This window comes from Hemicordylus capensis, chromosome 3 (genome assembly GCF_027244095.1).
Source record: "Hemicordylus capensis ecotype Gifberg chromosome 3, rHemCap1.1.pri, whole genome shotgun sequence".
NCBI classification, from domain to species: domain Eukaryota; kingdom Metazoa; phylum Chordata; class Lepidosauria; order Squamata; family Cordylidae; genus Hemicordylus; species Hemicordylus capensis.
The window spans coordinates 352618167-352633785 of NC_069659.1; the positions used below are offsets into that span (position 1 = coordinate 352618167).

The 15619-nt window shown below is 47.2% G+C and overlaps 1 protein-coding gene across 2 annotated transcripts in view; it reads right to left on the minus strand.

The window, feature by feature from the left end:
• Nucleotides 1-15619, minus strand: part of DIS3L2 (DIS3 like 3'-5' exoribonuclease 2) — a 309415-nt gene that overhangs the window by 240516 nt on the left and 53280 nt on the right. For both annotated transcript variants that reach the window (XM_053311493.1, XM_053311492.1), the window contains 2 exons: nucleotides 15023-15076; nucleotides 802-903 (listed from right to left, as the gene is read on the minus strand). In XM_053311493.1, the coding sequence (XP_053167468.1) occupies nucleotides 802-903; nucleotides 15023-15076 (156 nt within the window). The remainder of the gene's footprint in view (nucleotides 1-801; nucleotides 904-15022; nucleotides 15077-15619) is intronic.

Genomic DNA, 15619 nt, shown 5'->3' on the forward strand with positions numbered 1-15619 from the left:
CTGGGAGATAAACAACAGTATTTCTATACACTGGGAGCTCATGATCGTGCAGTTCAGGAACTGTTGTGTAGCACTTTAATGAAGTACATGGTAAATCTTTACAGAATATTCTCTGGGCTGTCTTTCCTCTTCCACTGCATTTACTTGTTCCGAAGGCAACTTCTCTCTTCTGAGCCGGCCCAGTCCTTGTGAAGCTCAGTGATGGATTGCAAGCTTTGCATAGAGCTGGCCCTAAATTCAAATTCCTGGCAGCGTACCCAGTTAAAGGATCTTGGGCAGCAAGGATGCAAAAGATATCTGCCAGAGATTCTGGGATGCTATTGACAGTCAAGGGAGAGAATAGTGAGCAAGATGGAGGAATGTTACATGGTTCCTTCATATGTAGCTAAAAGGTTTGCTGTTTTGTTTTTGTTTTTTAACTGGGGGAAAGAGATAACATCAGAACACAGGAAGAGTCTATGTCCATATTTCTGAACTTGCATAGTAAAATAAATGAAAGTGACAGTGTTGGGAACCGAGAAGGGAAATATGAGGACATAAACAGAAAGAAAAGTGATGGCAGGGAGGTTGGGGGGCAGGGGATGAGGGCAAGGTTAGAGAATTTGGAAAGTGACGGGTGGTTCTTCAGGTGTAGAATCTGAAAGATGAACAACTGTTCCCAACCGCTGCAGACTCTGAGCGAGAGAGAGGTCAGCTAAAGAGTTCTGGGGAAAGTTGACAGAAGCGCTTTTTACAGGTCAGAGCCTTCCCCTTACAGTGAAACAAACCTCACCAAAAAACAAAAAGCATGAAAGCACTGACCTTCCACTGGTCCTTTGGAAGCAGCTTCACAACCACAATGTCACCATTCAGAGCTCTGTTGCGAGCCACGACTCCATCAATGAAGATATCCCGGGTGCTGTCCTAGAAAAGAAACAGCTCTCATAAGCTCAGCGAGAGGAAGTGTTATTTGGAATGGTTACAAGTTGATTTCAAAAAGCACCGCAGCTGCAAAACATCAAAACAAGATGCAAGGAAGGCCTTGTTCAGAGCTTGCACCAGAGAAGAGAGGCAGCCAAGCAGGATTGGGGATGTGCCTGAATCATTCCGGCACCTCATTAACGAGCCGCCAAAAGAGTGGCGGCCGCATCCAAAATGTTTCGGGGTGGGGGGTGAGCGGTAGCATCACGAACAGGGCACACAGGTCCTTACCTGCTCCTCTGCTGGCCCCATCACTGTTCCAGCTGCAGCACTGTCCTTCCCAAAAGGCCACACACAGCTGCATTTTTGGTGGCAGCATACATATGGCGTTGCACATGTGCCACCACTATGATGCAGCCACATGCGGCCTTTTGGGAAGGACAGCGCAGTGACTGGATGAGCAGTGGGGACAGCGGAAGAGCAGGGAAGGACCTGCATGCCTCATTCTTAAAGCTACCGCTCTCTGCCCCCGGCTGCCCAAAACTATTCATGCACATCTCTAGGAAGGATCAGTCCCTGTGGAACTGCAAACATAAGTGTCAAAACCCTAGAACAGAAACATAATGCACAAAGCAACCCTTGGGCAACGCTGGGAAATGTCACATGACTAAGAGAGAGGTGGACTTAAGATATCTAGGAATATTTAAAGGAAGGACACCAACTGTTGCTAGAGGAAATGTCTCTTCAAGCTATGAGGTGTGCTCTTGGCTGGCAACAAAACCACTGTTAATGCTATCACCATCTAATGCAGACCTTGTCAGATCTACCAGGAAGATCACGTTTCCGACCTTATCCGCCTTTCTTTTTCCTGAAAAGCAGTAAAAGGCCTAGGAATGTAAGAGCCTCGATAGATCAACCTAAGATTCATCCATTGCAACATACTCAATTTTTGATCACTTTTAAAGGTAAAGCGTGCCATCGAGTTGGTGTTGACTCCAGGCAACCACAAAGCTCTGTGGTTTTTCTTTGGTAGAATACAGAAGGCGTTTTACCATTGCCTCCTCCCACACAGTATAAGATGATGTCTTTCAGCATCTTCCTAGATCGCTGCTGCCCGATATAGGTGTTTCCCATAGTCTGCAAAACATACCAGCGGGGATTCGAACCGGCAACCTCATGCTTGCTAGGCAAGTCATTACCTGCTGTGCTATTAGGTGGCTTTACTACACTCAATTTTTCATTGCCAAACTGACTGCAATGCACTCAACTTTTCTTTTATATAGACTGTAACTTTGTTCCTGATTTGCTTTTAAGGACAATGGGACTCTGGCAGTGTATAGCATGTTTGTAATGTTATTTTACCTTTGTGAATTGTAGCTGTTCTTTTTCCAGATGGCCAGACACTCACAAATGCAGCAAGCAGATTACAGGCTTCGCTTGTTTGCCCCCAGAGTTCCAATATCCAAAAATACATTGTCACCGCACAGGGACGTCCCATTTGGTTATTATGGCCAAGAGCCATTGCAAGTCCCATCCTTCATTAATGCATACCATCTGTTAGGAAAGCCATCACTCTGTAAAAGAGCAGCTCCTTTGGTCAACCCTGACTGCTGTTGCCAGTCAGTTTAACTGAGTGACCCCAGTGAAATACATACCCCCCCCCCAACAGGTGGATGACATGCAAGCATATGGACAGGGGAGAGTGATCCTGTTAATTCTCCACAACCTCTCAGCAGCACTGGATACCACTGAATCCTTCCGGACCGCTTTAAGGAAATGGGTCTGAGAGCAGAATGGGGGGGGCTCCATTCATACCTGTGGGTGTATCCCAGAAAGCAGAGTTAGGGAGCTAGCACTCAGCCCCTGGCCTTTTGCCCTGTGGAGTTCCATCCTGCGTCCTGTGTTTTCAAAGTCTACATGAAGCCCCTGGGTGAGGTCATCCAGAGATTTCAGCTGATGACACTCCTCCCTCCCTCCTTCTCTCATTTTCATCAGATCCAAATAACATAGGAAGCTGCCAATTACTGAGTCAGACCCTTGGTCTATCTAGCTCAGTATTGTCTACCCAGACTGGCAGCGGCTTCTCCAAGGTTGCAGGCAGGAGTCTGTCTCAGCCCTATCTTGGAGATGATGCCAGGGAGGGAACTTGGAACCTCAGATGCTCATCCCAGAGCGGCTCTATCCCCTGAGGGGAATTCTCTTCCAGTGCTCACACATCTAGTCTCCCATTTGAATACAACCAGGGCAGACCCTGCTTAGCTAAGGGGACAAGTCATGCTTGCTACCACAAGACCAGCTCCTCCTCCAGCAGAAATGTTGGCCCAACCCTTGTCAGGGACTCAAGAGGAAAAAGAAAAACTTAAATCAAGACAAGATACATGTACTGCTAAGTGGGTGATCCTGCTGATATGGGATTGGGCATGCAGCCTGCTCTGGATGGGATTACACTCCCCAGAAAGATGACATCTGAAGCTTGCGAGTGCTGATTGACCTGCAGCTGCTTTTGGATGCACAGGTGGCAGCGGAGACTCAGGAGTGCCTTTTGCCAGCTTCGGTTATGCTATGCTCTTGTCTGGAAAAGCTAGGCTGAGCCCCAGTCACCCATGCCTTAATAATCCCCAACCCGTATACAGTGGTCCCTCGACTTACGAAGTTAATCCGTTCCGAACGTACATTCGTAGGTCGAAAATTTCGTAAGTCGAAAAGCGCACCCACGGAGGTCTGGAAACATTCGTAAGTCGAGGAAACCGCATCTAAAAATTCGTAAGTCGAGGAAGCCGCATCTAAACCGGCAACGACTTCCGGTCATTTTTGTCGTTCGTAAGTCGAAAACTTCGGATGTCGAGTAGTTCATAAGTCGAGGGACCACTGTACTACTGAAGCCGTGTAAGATGCTCTACATGGGGCTGCCCTTGAAAAGCACCAGGAAACCACAACTGATACAGAATATAACCACAAGACTGCTGAGCATATCCCTCCTGTTTTGTTAGATCTGCACTGGCTGCCAGTTCACTGACAGGCTCAATTCGAGGTGCAGGTTTAAAGCCCTAAATCGCTTGGAACTTGGGTCCCTTCAGGGCCACCTTTTCCTCCTGCGCCTCATTCCACTTCAGAGGCTCGGCTGAGAGTGCCTCTGATGAACAAGGTTCGGCAGACACCCAGGAGGCACAGGGATTTTGCACCAGTGGGGGCACTTTTGTGGAATGGCCTGTCCATGGAGGCCCAGGAGATGCCCACACGGTACACCTTCAGGTGCCAAGTGAAAATCTCCACTTCTAGAAGGCCTTTGGGCTGACTTGATGCTTTATTTGGGTTGCTTTTTATTCACTGAGCTTATGCTTTTAATTATTTATTCTGATAATTATGCTGGCTTTTGCTGGGGGGAGGGGTTGTTAGCCACCTTCTAACAAAGATAAAGTCAGATATAATGTTTTTAAAAACCAACTAACTATACTGTGCAATGTGCTTCAGGGCTCCCACTTACAGGGACCTCAGCTAAGCGACAGGGTAGGGCTGAAGGAATAGCAGACGCATCCAGAAGGACGGGGTATGGCTGGAGGTTCTAGGAAAGTATGCTTGCTTGTGCTCATTTATATGATTTTATTTCTCTCCACTTTTATTTTCATTGTCACCATTTAGAGTCCCTGTATGATTTTATAGGTGCTCAGGCTATATATAGGGGGAGCATTGGGGCTGGGGATGATAAGGACATAATAACAGCCCTGCTGGATCAGGCCCAAGAAGGCCCGTCCAGTAAGAGCACCCTGTTTCACCCAGTGGCCCACCGGCAAGAGCTGAAGGCATGCCCACTCTCCTGCAGTTGTAATCCAAGAGCGTCTGGAGACCCAGGTTTGAGAACTGGTGAATAGAATTGTCTTCTGATGGCGTAACACGGTGTTGCGGGTGTGGGGATACAGAACAAGGTACTCACAGGTTCCTTAAAGATGAACAAAATATAAGTGTATTTATTTTTATTTACAAGTTCTGATCCTAGCTTTGTTCTCCACTTAGAAAATAGGACAGTTCACTTGCTTAGTTACAAGGCTGCTGTAATGAACATTACAGTATCTTTTCACACACTTTGGGCTTATATGGCCCTTATAAAAAGCTTTTTTTTAATACTGTTTCACTCCACAGTTCTCCCAGAGGGTCCACTTTAAACCTATGTTAAGTAAAGTGTGTCATTGAGTTGATTTCGACTCCTGGCGCCCACAGAGCCCTGTGGTTTTCTTTGGCAGAATACAGGAAGGGTTTATTTTATTTTAATTGATTGATTGATTGATTGTATTAATTACATCACCCAGCAAGTATCATGGCTGAATGGGGATTTGAACTCAGGTCTCCCCGGTCCTAGTCCAGCACTCTAACCACTACACCATTGCCTCCTCCTGCGCAGTAGGAGATGATGCCTTTCAACATCTTCCTATATCGCTGCTGCCTGATATAGGTCTTTCCCATAGTCTGGGAAACATAACAGCGGCGATTCGAACCAGCAACCTCCTGCTCGCTAGGATGCATTTCCCTGCTGCACCACTTAAGGTGGTGTTACTCGGGCCAATACTTTGTGCCCTTTGCTCGTCAGCCTTTTTACTAGGCTGTACAGCAGACACTTTTATGCCGTGAGCCTTCGGTTCCAATTGCCCACGTCAACAACTGAACTCTCTTTCTAACTGATGGGTTTTTAAGATTCCCCCTCCACCACTAGGGGTTTCCCAATTAGGGCTGCAAGGCTTTGGTCTGCTGCATTATCTTAGTATTGGCTTTAACCAGGGGTATCGCTCTAACTGAAACCAGATGGGATGAATGACCCCGAGCCCTGAGAGAGGGGGGCTACTGGCTACTGGCTTTCTCCTTGCTTTCACGCATGGGCAATATGCGATATTGTTTCCATAGGAGCAAGAGAAAAGGTTGCTAAGAGTGTTTTGTCCTTCAGTGTGTGCTTACAATTCTTCTGCAGCAAAGACATGGTGGCAGACAGAGAAGATGGGGTCCTAAGGGGCAGGGGCCCATCTTCACATCTTGCTACAAGGCCCACTCCAACCTTGCTAGACCCCTAAGTTTACCGGTGGTAGCTGGAGCCGGACCTCCTCAGATGACCTTAACGTATGGTGGGGATCATGCAGAAGAAGGCGCTCTCTAAGATAACTCAGACCTAAGCCATTCAGGGCTTTAAAGGTAATAAACCAGCACTTTGTATTTTGCCTGGAAACATATCGGCAGCCAGTGTAACTATTTCAAAACAGGCATAATATGATCTCTCCAGGTTGCCCCAGAGACCAATCTGGCTGCCACATTTTGAACTAACTGAAGTTTCCGAACTATGTACAAAGGCAGCCCCACATACAGGGCATTGCAGTAGTCAAGCCTGGAGGTCAGCAGCTGGTGCACCACTATTCTGCGATCGTCCTCTTAAAGGAATGGCCGCAGCTGTCGATTCGGCCGAAGCTGATAGAAAGCACTGCTGGCCATAGCCTCCACCTGGGATACCACGTTGAGACCTGGATCTAGGAGTACTCCCAAGCGGCGTACCTGCTCCTTCCAGGGGAGTGTAACCCCATCCACCACAGGAATATCTTATTCATCCCTCAGATTCTGAGCTCCTACAACAAGCACCTCTGTCTTGCTTGGATTCAGTTTCAATTTGTTATCCTTCATCCAGCCCATTACTGCCTGTAGGCAGGCATTTAGGGAATGAACACCATTTCTTGATCATGCAGATGAAAAGGAGAAGTAGATTTGGGTGTCATCAGCATACTGACAACACCCAGCACCAAACCTTCTGATGACCTCACCCAGCGGTTTCATGTAGATATTAAAAAGCATTGGTGACAGAATGGAGACCTGAGGGACTCAATATAACAGCCCCCGTTTTGAGAAGCAACTATCACCAAGCTCCACCATCTGGAATCTACCTGAGAGATAGGAGCAGAACCACTGCAAAGCACTGCCTCCTATTCACAACTCCCCCAGGCGATCCAGAAGGATACCATGGTCGATAGTATAGAACACTGCTGAGAGATCCAAAAGAACCAACAGAGTCACACTCCCTCTGTTGATTTCCCGGTAGACGTCATCCATCAGTCCGACCAAGGATGTCTCCACCCCATAGCCAGCTCTAAAGCCAGTTTGAAATGGGTCTAGATAAACAGTTTCCTCCAAAAACGCCTGGAACTGTTTGCCCACCACCCTCTCAATCACCTTGCCCAACCATGTAAGATTGGAGATCAGCCTATAACTATCCACCGCTAAGGGGTCCAAGGAAGGCTTCTGAAGAAGAAGTCTAACAATTGCCTCCTTCAAACATGGAGGCATCCTACCCAAATAGATCTTTGAACTATAAATAAGACCTAAGAGGCTGGAGGGACATATTTCTGGACCACTAACTGTGGTCCAGCACAGTTAGTGCTGGACCACTAACAGCAACCACAGGAACTGGGGGAGGGCCGCAGCTACCATGATATACATTGTGCCTGCAGAAGGCCCCGGCTTCAATACCTGGCATATCAGGTAGCTGGTGATGCTACTTCCAAGAGAGAAAGTCTTCAACTGCCTCTGTGCTGTGGTGGAGGGGCATTCAGATGGGGAGAAGAGGGCACTATTCTGGGGGCAGTTCAAGAATAGGTGCATGTATTCCTCCTGCTCCCTCTTCACTCGTGCTCTCAGTGAAAACAGAACATGCATCCAAGGCATGACGGGCTTGTGAAACTGCAGTAACATTTGTAGTCCCAGTCTACAGCTGGGATCGATGCAAGTTCCACTAGAATCACTGCAACATTGTTATTTAGACAGCACAGTCAATGTGCATGGTGCTGTTCATACTTGGAGACAAGACAACAGAGCTCCAAAGAGCTTCTAATCTCAAACACGACACAGAGGGAGGCTACAGGCTCACAGGACAGCTCAACTTCGGCCCTCCAGCTATTTCTTGACTACAACTTCCATTATCCCCAGCCATAGCAGTCAATAGCCAGGGATTGTGGGTATTGTAGGCCAACATCTGCAAAAGGTCTGAAGTTGAGCAGCCCTGCTACAGAGGGAGGAGAGGGTGATGGGGAAAGAATATGCTTCAGCTGCATGTGCAGAAGGCTAAGTACTAAGTAAGGCAAGGGTCTCAGATTTCGGCCCTCCAGCAGACGTTGGCCTACAACTCCTATCATGCCTGGCTACAGGCCATTGTGACTGGAGATGATGGGAGTTGTAGGCCAATTACAGCTAGAGGATTGCAGTTTGAGACACCCTGCACTAAGGACTTCGCCAAAGACTTCATAGAAAAGGTAGGGCTTGGACGGGGGGGGGGGCCTGAAGGGAGAGAGATAGGCAGTATTTATATTCTAGGGCGATAAAAACAAAGATAGTCATCAAGTTCCATCATCACACCACTCCAGCACTTCAAATTCCGAATTAAGCATTCCCATCAGTTCCTTTCCACCACCAGAAAACACAATATCCAAGACAGGAGTTTACTAATGAACCAAGCAATCTTGAATACTAGGGCTATGGGTGTCATAGATGTTTCCTAAGACAAGCTCAGCTACTGTCTTAATTATCTGCTCATTATTGCTAGGTAGAAATGTATCATCTTCCCTCGCTGGCAATAAAACTCCTCTTTGCTTCAAACTGGTTCAATCCACACAGATTCTTGAACTTGGCAGAAGACGCATTGTGAATAGTTACAGCAGGGGACTGTCAACCCCTTCTGAGGTACACACTTGTTACATTCAGTTCTGTTTCCTAAAACCACTGTATTTTCCCCACAAGAACAATATGCTGTGCAGCTGAAAGATGAGGCTTTAAGACTGCTTAAATTCCAAACACTCAGTTCTTCTCGACTAGGTAGTATACAGAGTCATGCCACGGCTCTGTAGCCTAGGAAAGGATGAAGCACAATGGGTCAAAGTAGATGTGACAACAAAGATGCATCAATGCCTCTCCACCTCTTTAAACCAAGTGCTTTCAATTCTGGATCTCCAGATGTGGTTGGACTACAACTCCCATCATGCCCAGCCAGTGGCCAATAGTCAGCGATGATAGGAGTTGTAGTCCAATAACAGCTGGAGGCCAAAATTGTTCAGTCAGGCTTTAAACCCTTAGCAAACAACAGCTATGAGATGGGTGTGTGATCCTGCTTGGGACCACAGCGTGTACAGGGGACGGAAGCGAATCCTTTCTCTTGGAGATGGTTTGCTGATATAAACTGAGGCTCCCTCACCTATAGCCGCTATTTGCCCCTGTAGAAAACACAAACCTGGGGGGAAGGTTTTGAGGGGGCGGGAGAGAATCTGAAATGTGGGCGAGAGTGCATGGTTATTTGCAAAATGTGTAAGGAGAAGAATAAATTTATGCATCTTGGTTGCTGTATCTGGCTTGGTCCCCAAAGGGACTGCTTTTTCAGGACTTTCTCTGGATCCCAGCCACTGTTCCCTCTATGGCATGCTCACATGCGTGCACACTCACAAGTTTTTGGATGTACACTCAGTCCATTTTCGATCACGCTCAGGTTGAATCAGGAAGGCCCCATTCTGAATGCACATGTGCACACACTGGCTTGATGCTGCTGCCCAGAACAAAACTCATTCCACACAGCGAAGGAAATAACCAGAGGGACCACTGATCCCAGCCATTCAGTGCCTTGCTCCTGGCACTCAACCGCAACTCCGAGAAGAAGAAATTCTGCATCTTATAACAATGTTGGGGAAAGGAACTGTCGTTTCCTTTATTCAGAACTCAAAATATGGGATGTACGTCTAAAATGCTGGAGTGCGAATTGGTTGCCCAGAGGTCTACTGACATGAAGAGAAGTGCCCTCTGCCATCGGCCATAGGACTACGAGCCCCAGGGGGCTGCACAACCTGCCTCCCAGCAAGAACATCTTGGCAAAGGGAGAATCAGCTTGGATCTCGCCATCAGCTAGAGAAGGAGCAGCTGCAGGGAGCTGGCTTTCCTTCTCTGCCAGGAAGAATGCGGATGGGCTCCAACTGCCAGTGGCCTGGGGGCTGCAGACTTGAAGGGAAGCACACACTCTCTTGTCTCTGCCATCAGCCACAGGTTGCTGGGTTACGTGCACACGTGTGTTTTGAATTACTGTTGTATTATCACAATCTACTGCAAGCTGCCTTGAGGACCTTTTTTTATCAAAAGGCAGGGTATAGATCTAATACATACGTACATAATGTGGTCTAACTCAGTACAAGACAGCCTCATATGTTCATAGGAGAGTATTATTATTATTATTACTACTACTATTATTATTACATTTATATCCCACTCTTCCTCCAAGGAGCCCAGAGCGGTGTACTACATACTTGAGTTTCTCTTTCACAACAACCCTGTGAAGTAGGTTAGGCTGAGAGAGAAGTGACTGGCCCAGAGTCACCCAGCAAGTCTCATGGCTGAATGGGGATTTGAACTCAGGTCTTCCCGGTCCTAGCCCAGCACAGTAAGAAGCAGAGCCAGGAAAGGTAGAGTTCTACTTGTCACAGACCTGCCACAGCAACGAAAAACAATGGAGATTCAAGGGCTGAAGTGCTAACCCAAAGGCACTGCGTGGCCTCAAAACTGGCAAACGTATCCCCTCTTTCAAGGCAAACCAGCCAGTGTGAGCAGACACCTTTAGAATGCATGCTACAGTGAATATACAGCCACTTTGTTTCTGGTAATGAAAAGTGGACAGTAAATACATTTAATATACAGACTTGTAGCACACCTTCAAAGTAACTGGTAGAACCTCTAATATACTCATGGTATCCTCCAAGGACACTGGAAGATGTAAGCTGTTCAACACCAGTGATGCCATGTGTCGTACATAGCCATTAGGTCAACCAGTGCCCATGGCACCCATTCAGAAACAGTAGAAGTGGGAAGCTCTAAGGTGTTCTAGTAATGTGCTGTTGATTGGGCTCAGCATATTTTGAAAAAAAGTTCTGTCGGTGTGCGGGGGGGTGGGGGACTGGCTGACGTGACCTGCACTCCAATGTTGGGGCTGCTGCACATGTGAAGGCAGCCCCAGGGGTGCTGCAGAGGTAGGCAGTTGCCCAACCACATAAAACAGTGCACAAGGCACTTGCATCATGCTTGTTTCATTGGAAACAATGGAAGTAGTGCACCTCAATTGCTTGTGCGCTGTTTTAAGTAGATGAGCAGCTGCCCGGCCCGCCTCTGCAGCACTCCTGGGATACAGCAGCCCCAGGGGGTTGGAAACGCCAATACTGGAATGCACATCATGTCAGCCACTGTGTTCTAATCATACCCTGTAGTTTTGCCACACAGAACACTATGCTTTGGAGAAAGGTCTTTTCCCAAAACTCATTGGGCCTAATAGTCCACATATTTCTAGTGAATCTTAGATATTCTATTGTGTCATAGGAACATAGGAAACTGCCATATACTGAGTCAGACCATTGGTCTATCTAGCTCAGTATTGTCTTCACAGACTGGCAGCGGCTTCTCCAAGGTTGCAGGCAGGAATCTCTCTCAGCCCTATCTTGGAGATGCCTCCAGGGAGGGAACTTGGGACCTTCTGCTCTTCCAAGAGCGGCTTCATCCCCTGAGGGGAAGATCTTGCAGTGCTCACACATCAAGTGTCCCATTCAGTTGCAACCAGGGCAGACCCTGCTTAGCTATGGGGACAAGTCATGCTTGCTACCACAAGACCAGCTCTCCTCTCCTGAGTGTCTTCCCTCTTCCTCTCCCTTTGACACTCATATGACCACAATATATTATATTCCAAACTGGAATGGATGCGCTAGATGGGGATTTAGGGGAGAGAGGGAGGGAGGGAGGGAGGGAGAGAGAGAGAGAGAGGTTATATATTTGTTGTTGTCATAGCCAATTGCATTTCCGCACCATTGAAACAACTCGGGGAAACGCAATTTCCCCACTCACTACTGTGCACCTTGCATACCCCACAATAACTGTGCCTAGGATGACCTAGCAAGCCCATCGTGTCTTGACTGTGCCTTCTATTGGAATCTTTTCCCACGAGGCAGGTGGCTGCTGCCCTGGTGCGAAGCCCAGGCCATCCCACAGCAGGGCAAGCTACACTCCACAGCAGCTCAACAGCTGTGCAAAGGCTGCCTCCCATGACAAGATGCAGAAAAATTGCAAAGTTTCTTGGACTAACATAATTCAGCCTGAAAGCTGTTCTTCTGAAGAGGCCAGATTTTCTCCTCCCCACCCCCCACCCCGCTTGAACTCCCGAAGTAATCCCACTACAGACTTAGAAATGTTTTACATCATTCAGGAGAAGAGCCTTCTTATTCCAGTCATCATCCAGTGCTGCTACAGCCCCTCTTCAGAAGTTAACCATGACAGGAGGTGATGCCCGGCAGCTTGTCTGTCCCATCGTTTTGTGGATTTACTTATCACAGAGCCAAATAAAAGAGAGTTTTGCATCTGCCAGTTGCTATGCCAGACACACTACACCAGCAAAGGAAACAAGAAATCACCTCTCCTTTTTAAGCTTATCATAAACAATGTTTTCTACATAAATGAACAGGGTTTTAACAGGTTAATTTACACACATGACTCCCCCAGCATGTCTGGGTTTTCCCAATTGTGCTTCTTTTCTCTTCCAAATTCTCTCTGATGGCCTAGAACAGCTCCTTGGAAAATGAAGGAGCAGGAACCATTGTAGCTTACCTTTAGTGGTAATTCACCCGGCAATCCTGTACCTGGAACAAGCTTTGCAGAATACAGTGGGATGTAAGAGTAGTTAACTGCCTTTTCTAGACATTGCTACCGGCTGCTATTTCAATCATAGGGCCATGGCCTTTGCTGATTTGAAAACATTTCTGAGTTTGGAGCATTGGCCACCCAAAGCTATTAAGGCAATCATGGCAAACAACTCACGCACCAACAGATATCCATGCATTTATATTGCAAAAAGGGGGATAAATAAGCCCCCAACATAACGGGTTTTTAAAGCACGCAAACTGTCATACTGCAGGCTGAGCAAGGGTCTCTGCTGAGGCAGGGATCAAGGAAGGACGCAGACCTCAGAGGAAAGGGTTGGGACCTCAGCTGGCTCAGAGCAATAACCCACAAGAGTTGAGTCTAGCAATGAGAGAGCGTTATTGCTCCAATGGATGCTTGGAGCAGTCTGCATATGGATGCAAACAGCAGCTATGGAAGGGGAAGATTTTGTCAGTAAACATCATGGGGGAGAACTGCATCTCGATCAGACTGGGGGCCCCCTGCAGTTGCTATCTTTAAAAAAAAATGCAGACGACTAAAATTGATGACTGGCCCTCAGACAAAAAGATGTAGATAATAAAGAAAATTCCAAGTTGATTTATCAAGTCACACTTCAACTGGCTCTTCCGCAGAAAGAGTGGCTTACATATGGCTTCCAGTCAGTCTACCCCGCCCCCAGGCAGCTGATAGTGCCAGAGCTGCACAGCTTCGGCAGTAGAACTAGCCCATGTGACTTCAGACTGCTCCCCAGGCCATGGGAATGTCAACCTGGCTCTGTCAGCATCTCTGCTGGGGAACCATGAACGCACGGAACGGATAGGCTGGCCCAAAGGGGTTTGATCGGCCACTGCTATCAACAGGGTTATGCTGGCTTCTTTCATCTCTTTGGGAAATGATTGTTTTTCTCCCTACAAAATCCAAATATACAACTTTTTATGCGTCAGCATAATCATTGTGCATTAACCAGTCAAAAGAATCAAACATGCCTTCCGATATGAATCTGGTTCCTACATACCTGGGCCAGCAACAAGCAAGTTATGAACCAGGCACTCCCTACAAAGGCCCAAAGGCAAGGGGGCCACGTTCACACACCCACATATACGTGCATACCTTTTTTTAATTTCACAAATGGGGCCCTGGCACAATTGGGCATTTACAAGGAAGGCCCGGCTAATAAATGATCACAGCCACATGGGGGAAGAGAGGGGTGCAATGGGCAAAGATCCTTGGTGGTCCAGAGAGGTACAAACTATCGCACGAATGCTAACCGTCTAAAGACGTGTGCTAGTGGTAGACTGGAACTACCCTGCCGTTGGTGCCCTCCTGCCTCTAATGAGTTACTTCAAGCCGTTGTGGGGCAGTGGTTGTACTGCTGGACTTCTACCAGAGAGACCCAGGCTCAAAACCTCCGCTCAGCCACAAAAAACATACTGGGTGATCTTGGACCAGTCCCTAACCTACATCAAAGGGTTGTCGTGAGGCTACAAAGGGCAGAGGGATCATGTATACTACCTCAAGCTCCTTGAAGGAAAGTGGGATTAAAATGTAAAACAAATAAACAGGCACTGCTTAGGAATAACTTTATGGCCTGCCAGAAGCAAGCAAATGAAGCAGTCAACTCTCCATACAGGAAAAAAGGGACAGCAAACTGCAGACACCCACCTCCCCAAACCAGCAGAATTAAGTACTCTCGTCTAATGGATTTGCAAGGTGAGAAAAGGGTTAAGTGGAGGCACACACAGCCCCACTCAACACAAGTTGCACAAACCCCGCACGTGGTCTGGTGTTCAAGAGTGAGCATCTTGAAATACGGCATGCCTCATTGCTTTGAGATCAGGTTTACAAATTAGCTCATGCAGCGGACCAGCAGCAGAGAAGCACATTTGTTTTGGGGAGCTTAACTTAAAGTCAGGAAGAAATCTGTAAGCCATCTGTGAACGTAATCATAAACTCTTGCTTTACAGCTAACCGGTGGTCTCCAACCTGGGCTCAGCTGGCTTCGGCAGACTCAAAACGAACACCACCTCCGATACCAAGAAGTCCTGGTCACTGTGCGCTAGAACTACCAACTCCCACTCCTGGACAGCTGGCACTTGTTTCAGTGAGGTCTCCACAGATCAGGAGCCGAGTAGGAGCAATGCTCGGTGGATTGCGCCCAACAGTTTATAATGCTCTGTGCATATCTTGAAAAACATGATGTTTTTATTGTCTTTTTATTGTATGTTTTTAACTTTTGTAAACCGCCTTGGGGTTATCTTTTTAACGAAAGGTGGTATATAAATGCAAAAATAAATAAATAAAATAAATAAATAATCTTGGGAAGTAATTTTTAACTGCTTCATTGATACAATGACAGTTCAGAGACTAGCGTAGCAATTTGCTCAATGGGGTATTACTCTATCGATACCTTCAAGAAATATGTGCTACTTACTGGAGATGGAATGAAGGCCTCGTGGTACTTCTTGGGGTTTATTCTCAGGGGTCCCTTTAAAAAGAAAAAGAAAGAAGAGAGCTGGAATTAGGACTGGGGGCAGGAGGAAGAATCACTTTAATGTAATGCCAGTAAGACTACTAGTGACAATTTTCTGCTTCTTACTTCTTGCGAGAATATCCTCTGACTCTTGCCCTTCATTAGAAAGGTGCCCCCCTTATTAAGGTTCTGATCTAGGGGGTAGTGAAGAATGCTGAATTATGAAGGTATTGCAACAGCAAAAGCACCAAAGACTCCAATCAAAAGCTGAACCCGCACAAAACACAGCTGGAATAGGGGCAGGGCCTGTACTTCATGACAGCAAACAAGGACAAGTTTCAGTAGAACTAGGTAGCAAGTCTCACCCTCACAGCAGAAATGGGGACTCAGCCTCAGAAGGGCTAGGAGCTTTCAAGTAGTTTCATTTGAGGCGAACCAGGAGGAGTTTCATGGTCACATCAAAGCAATGGTCACATAAAGGCTAGAGAAGGCACCTGGGGCATACAGAGACCTGAACCAGGATCTGTAGTTAAGACAGGAAAAGAGGACCGGACCGGA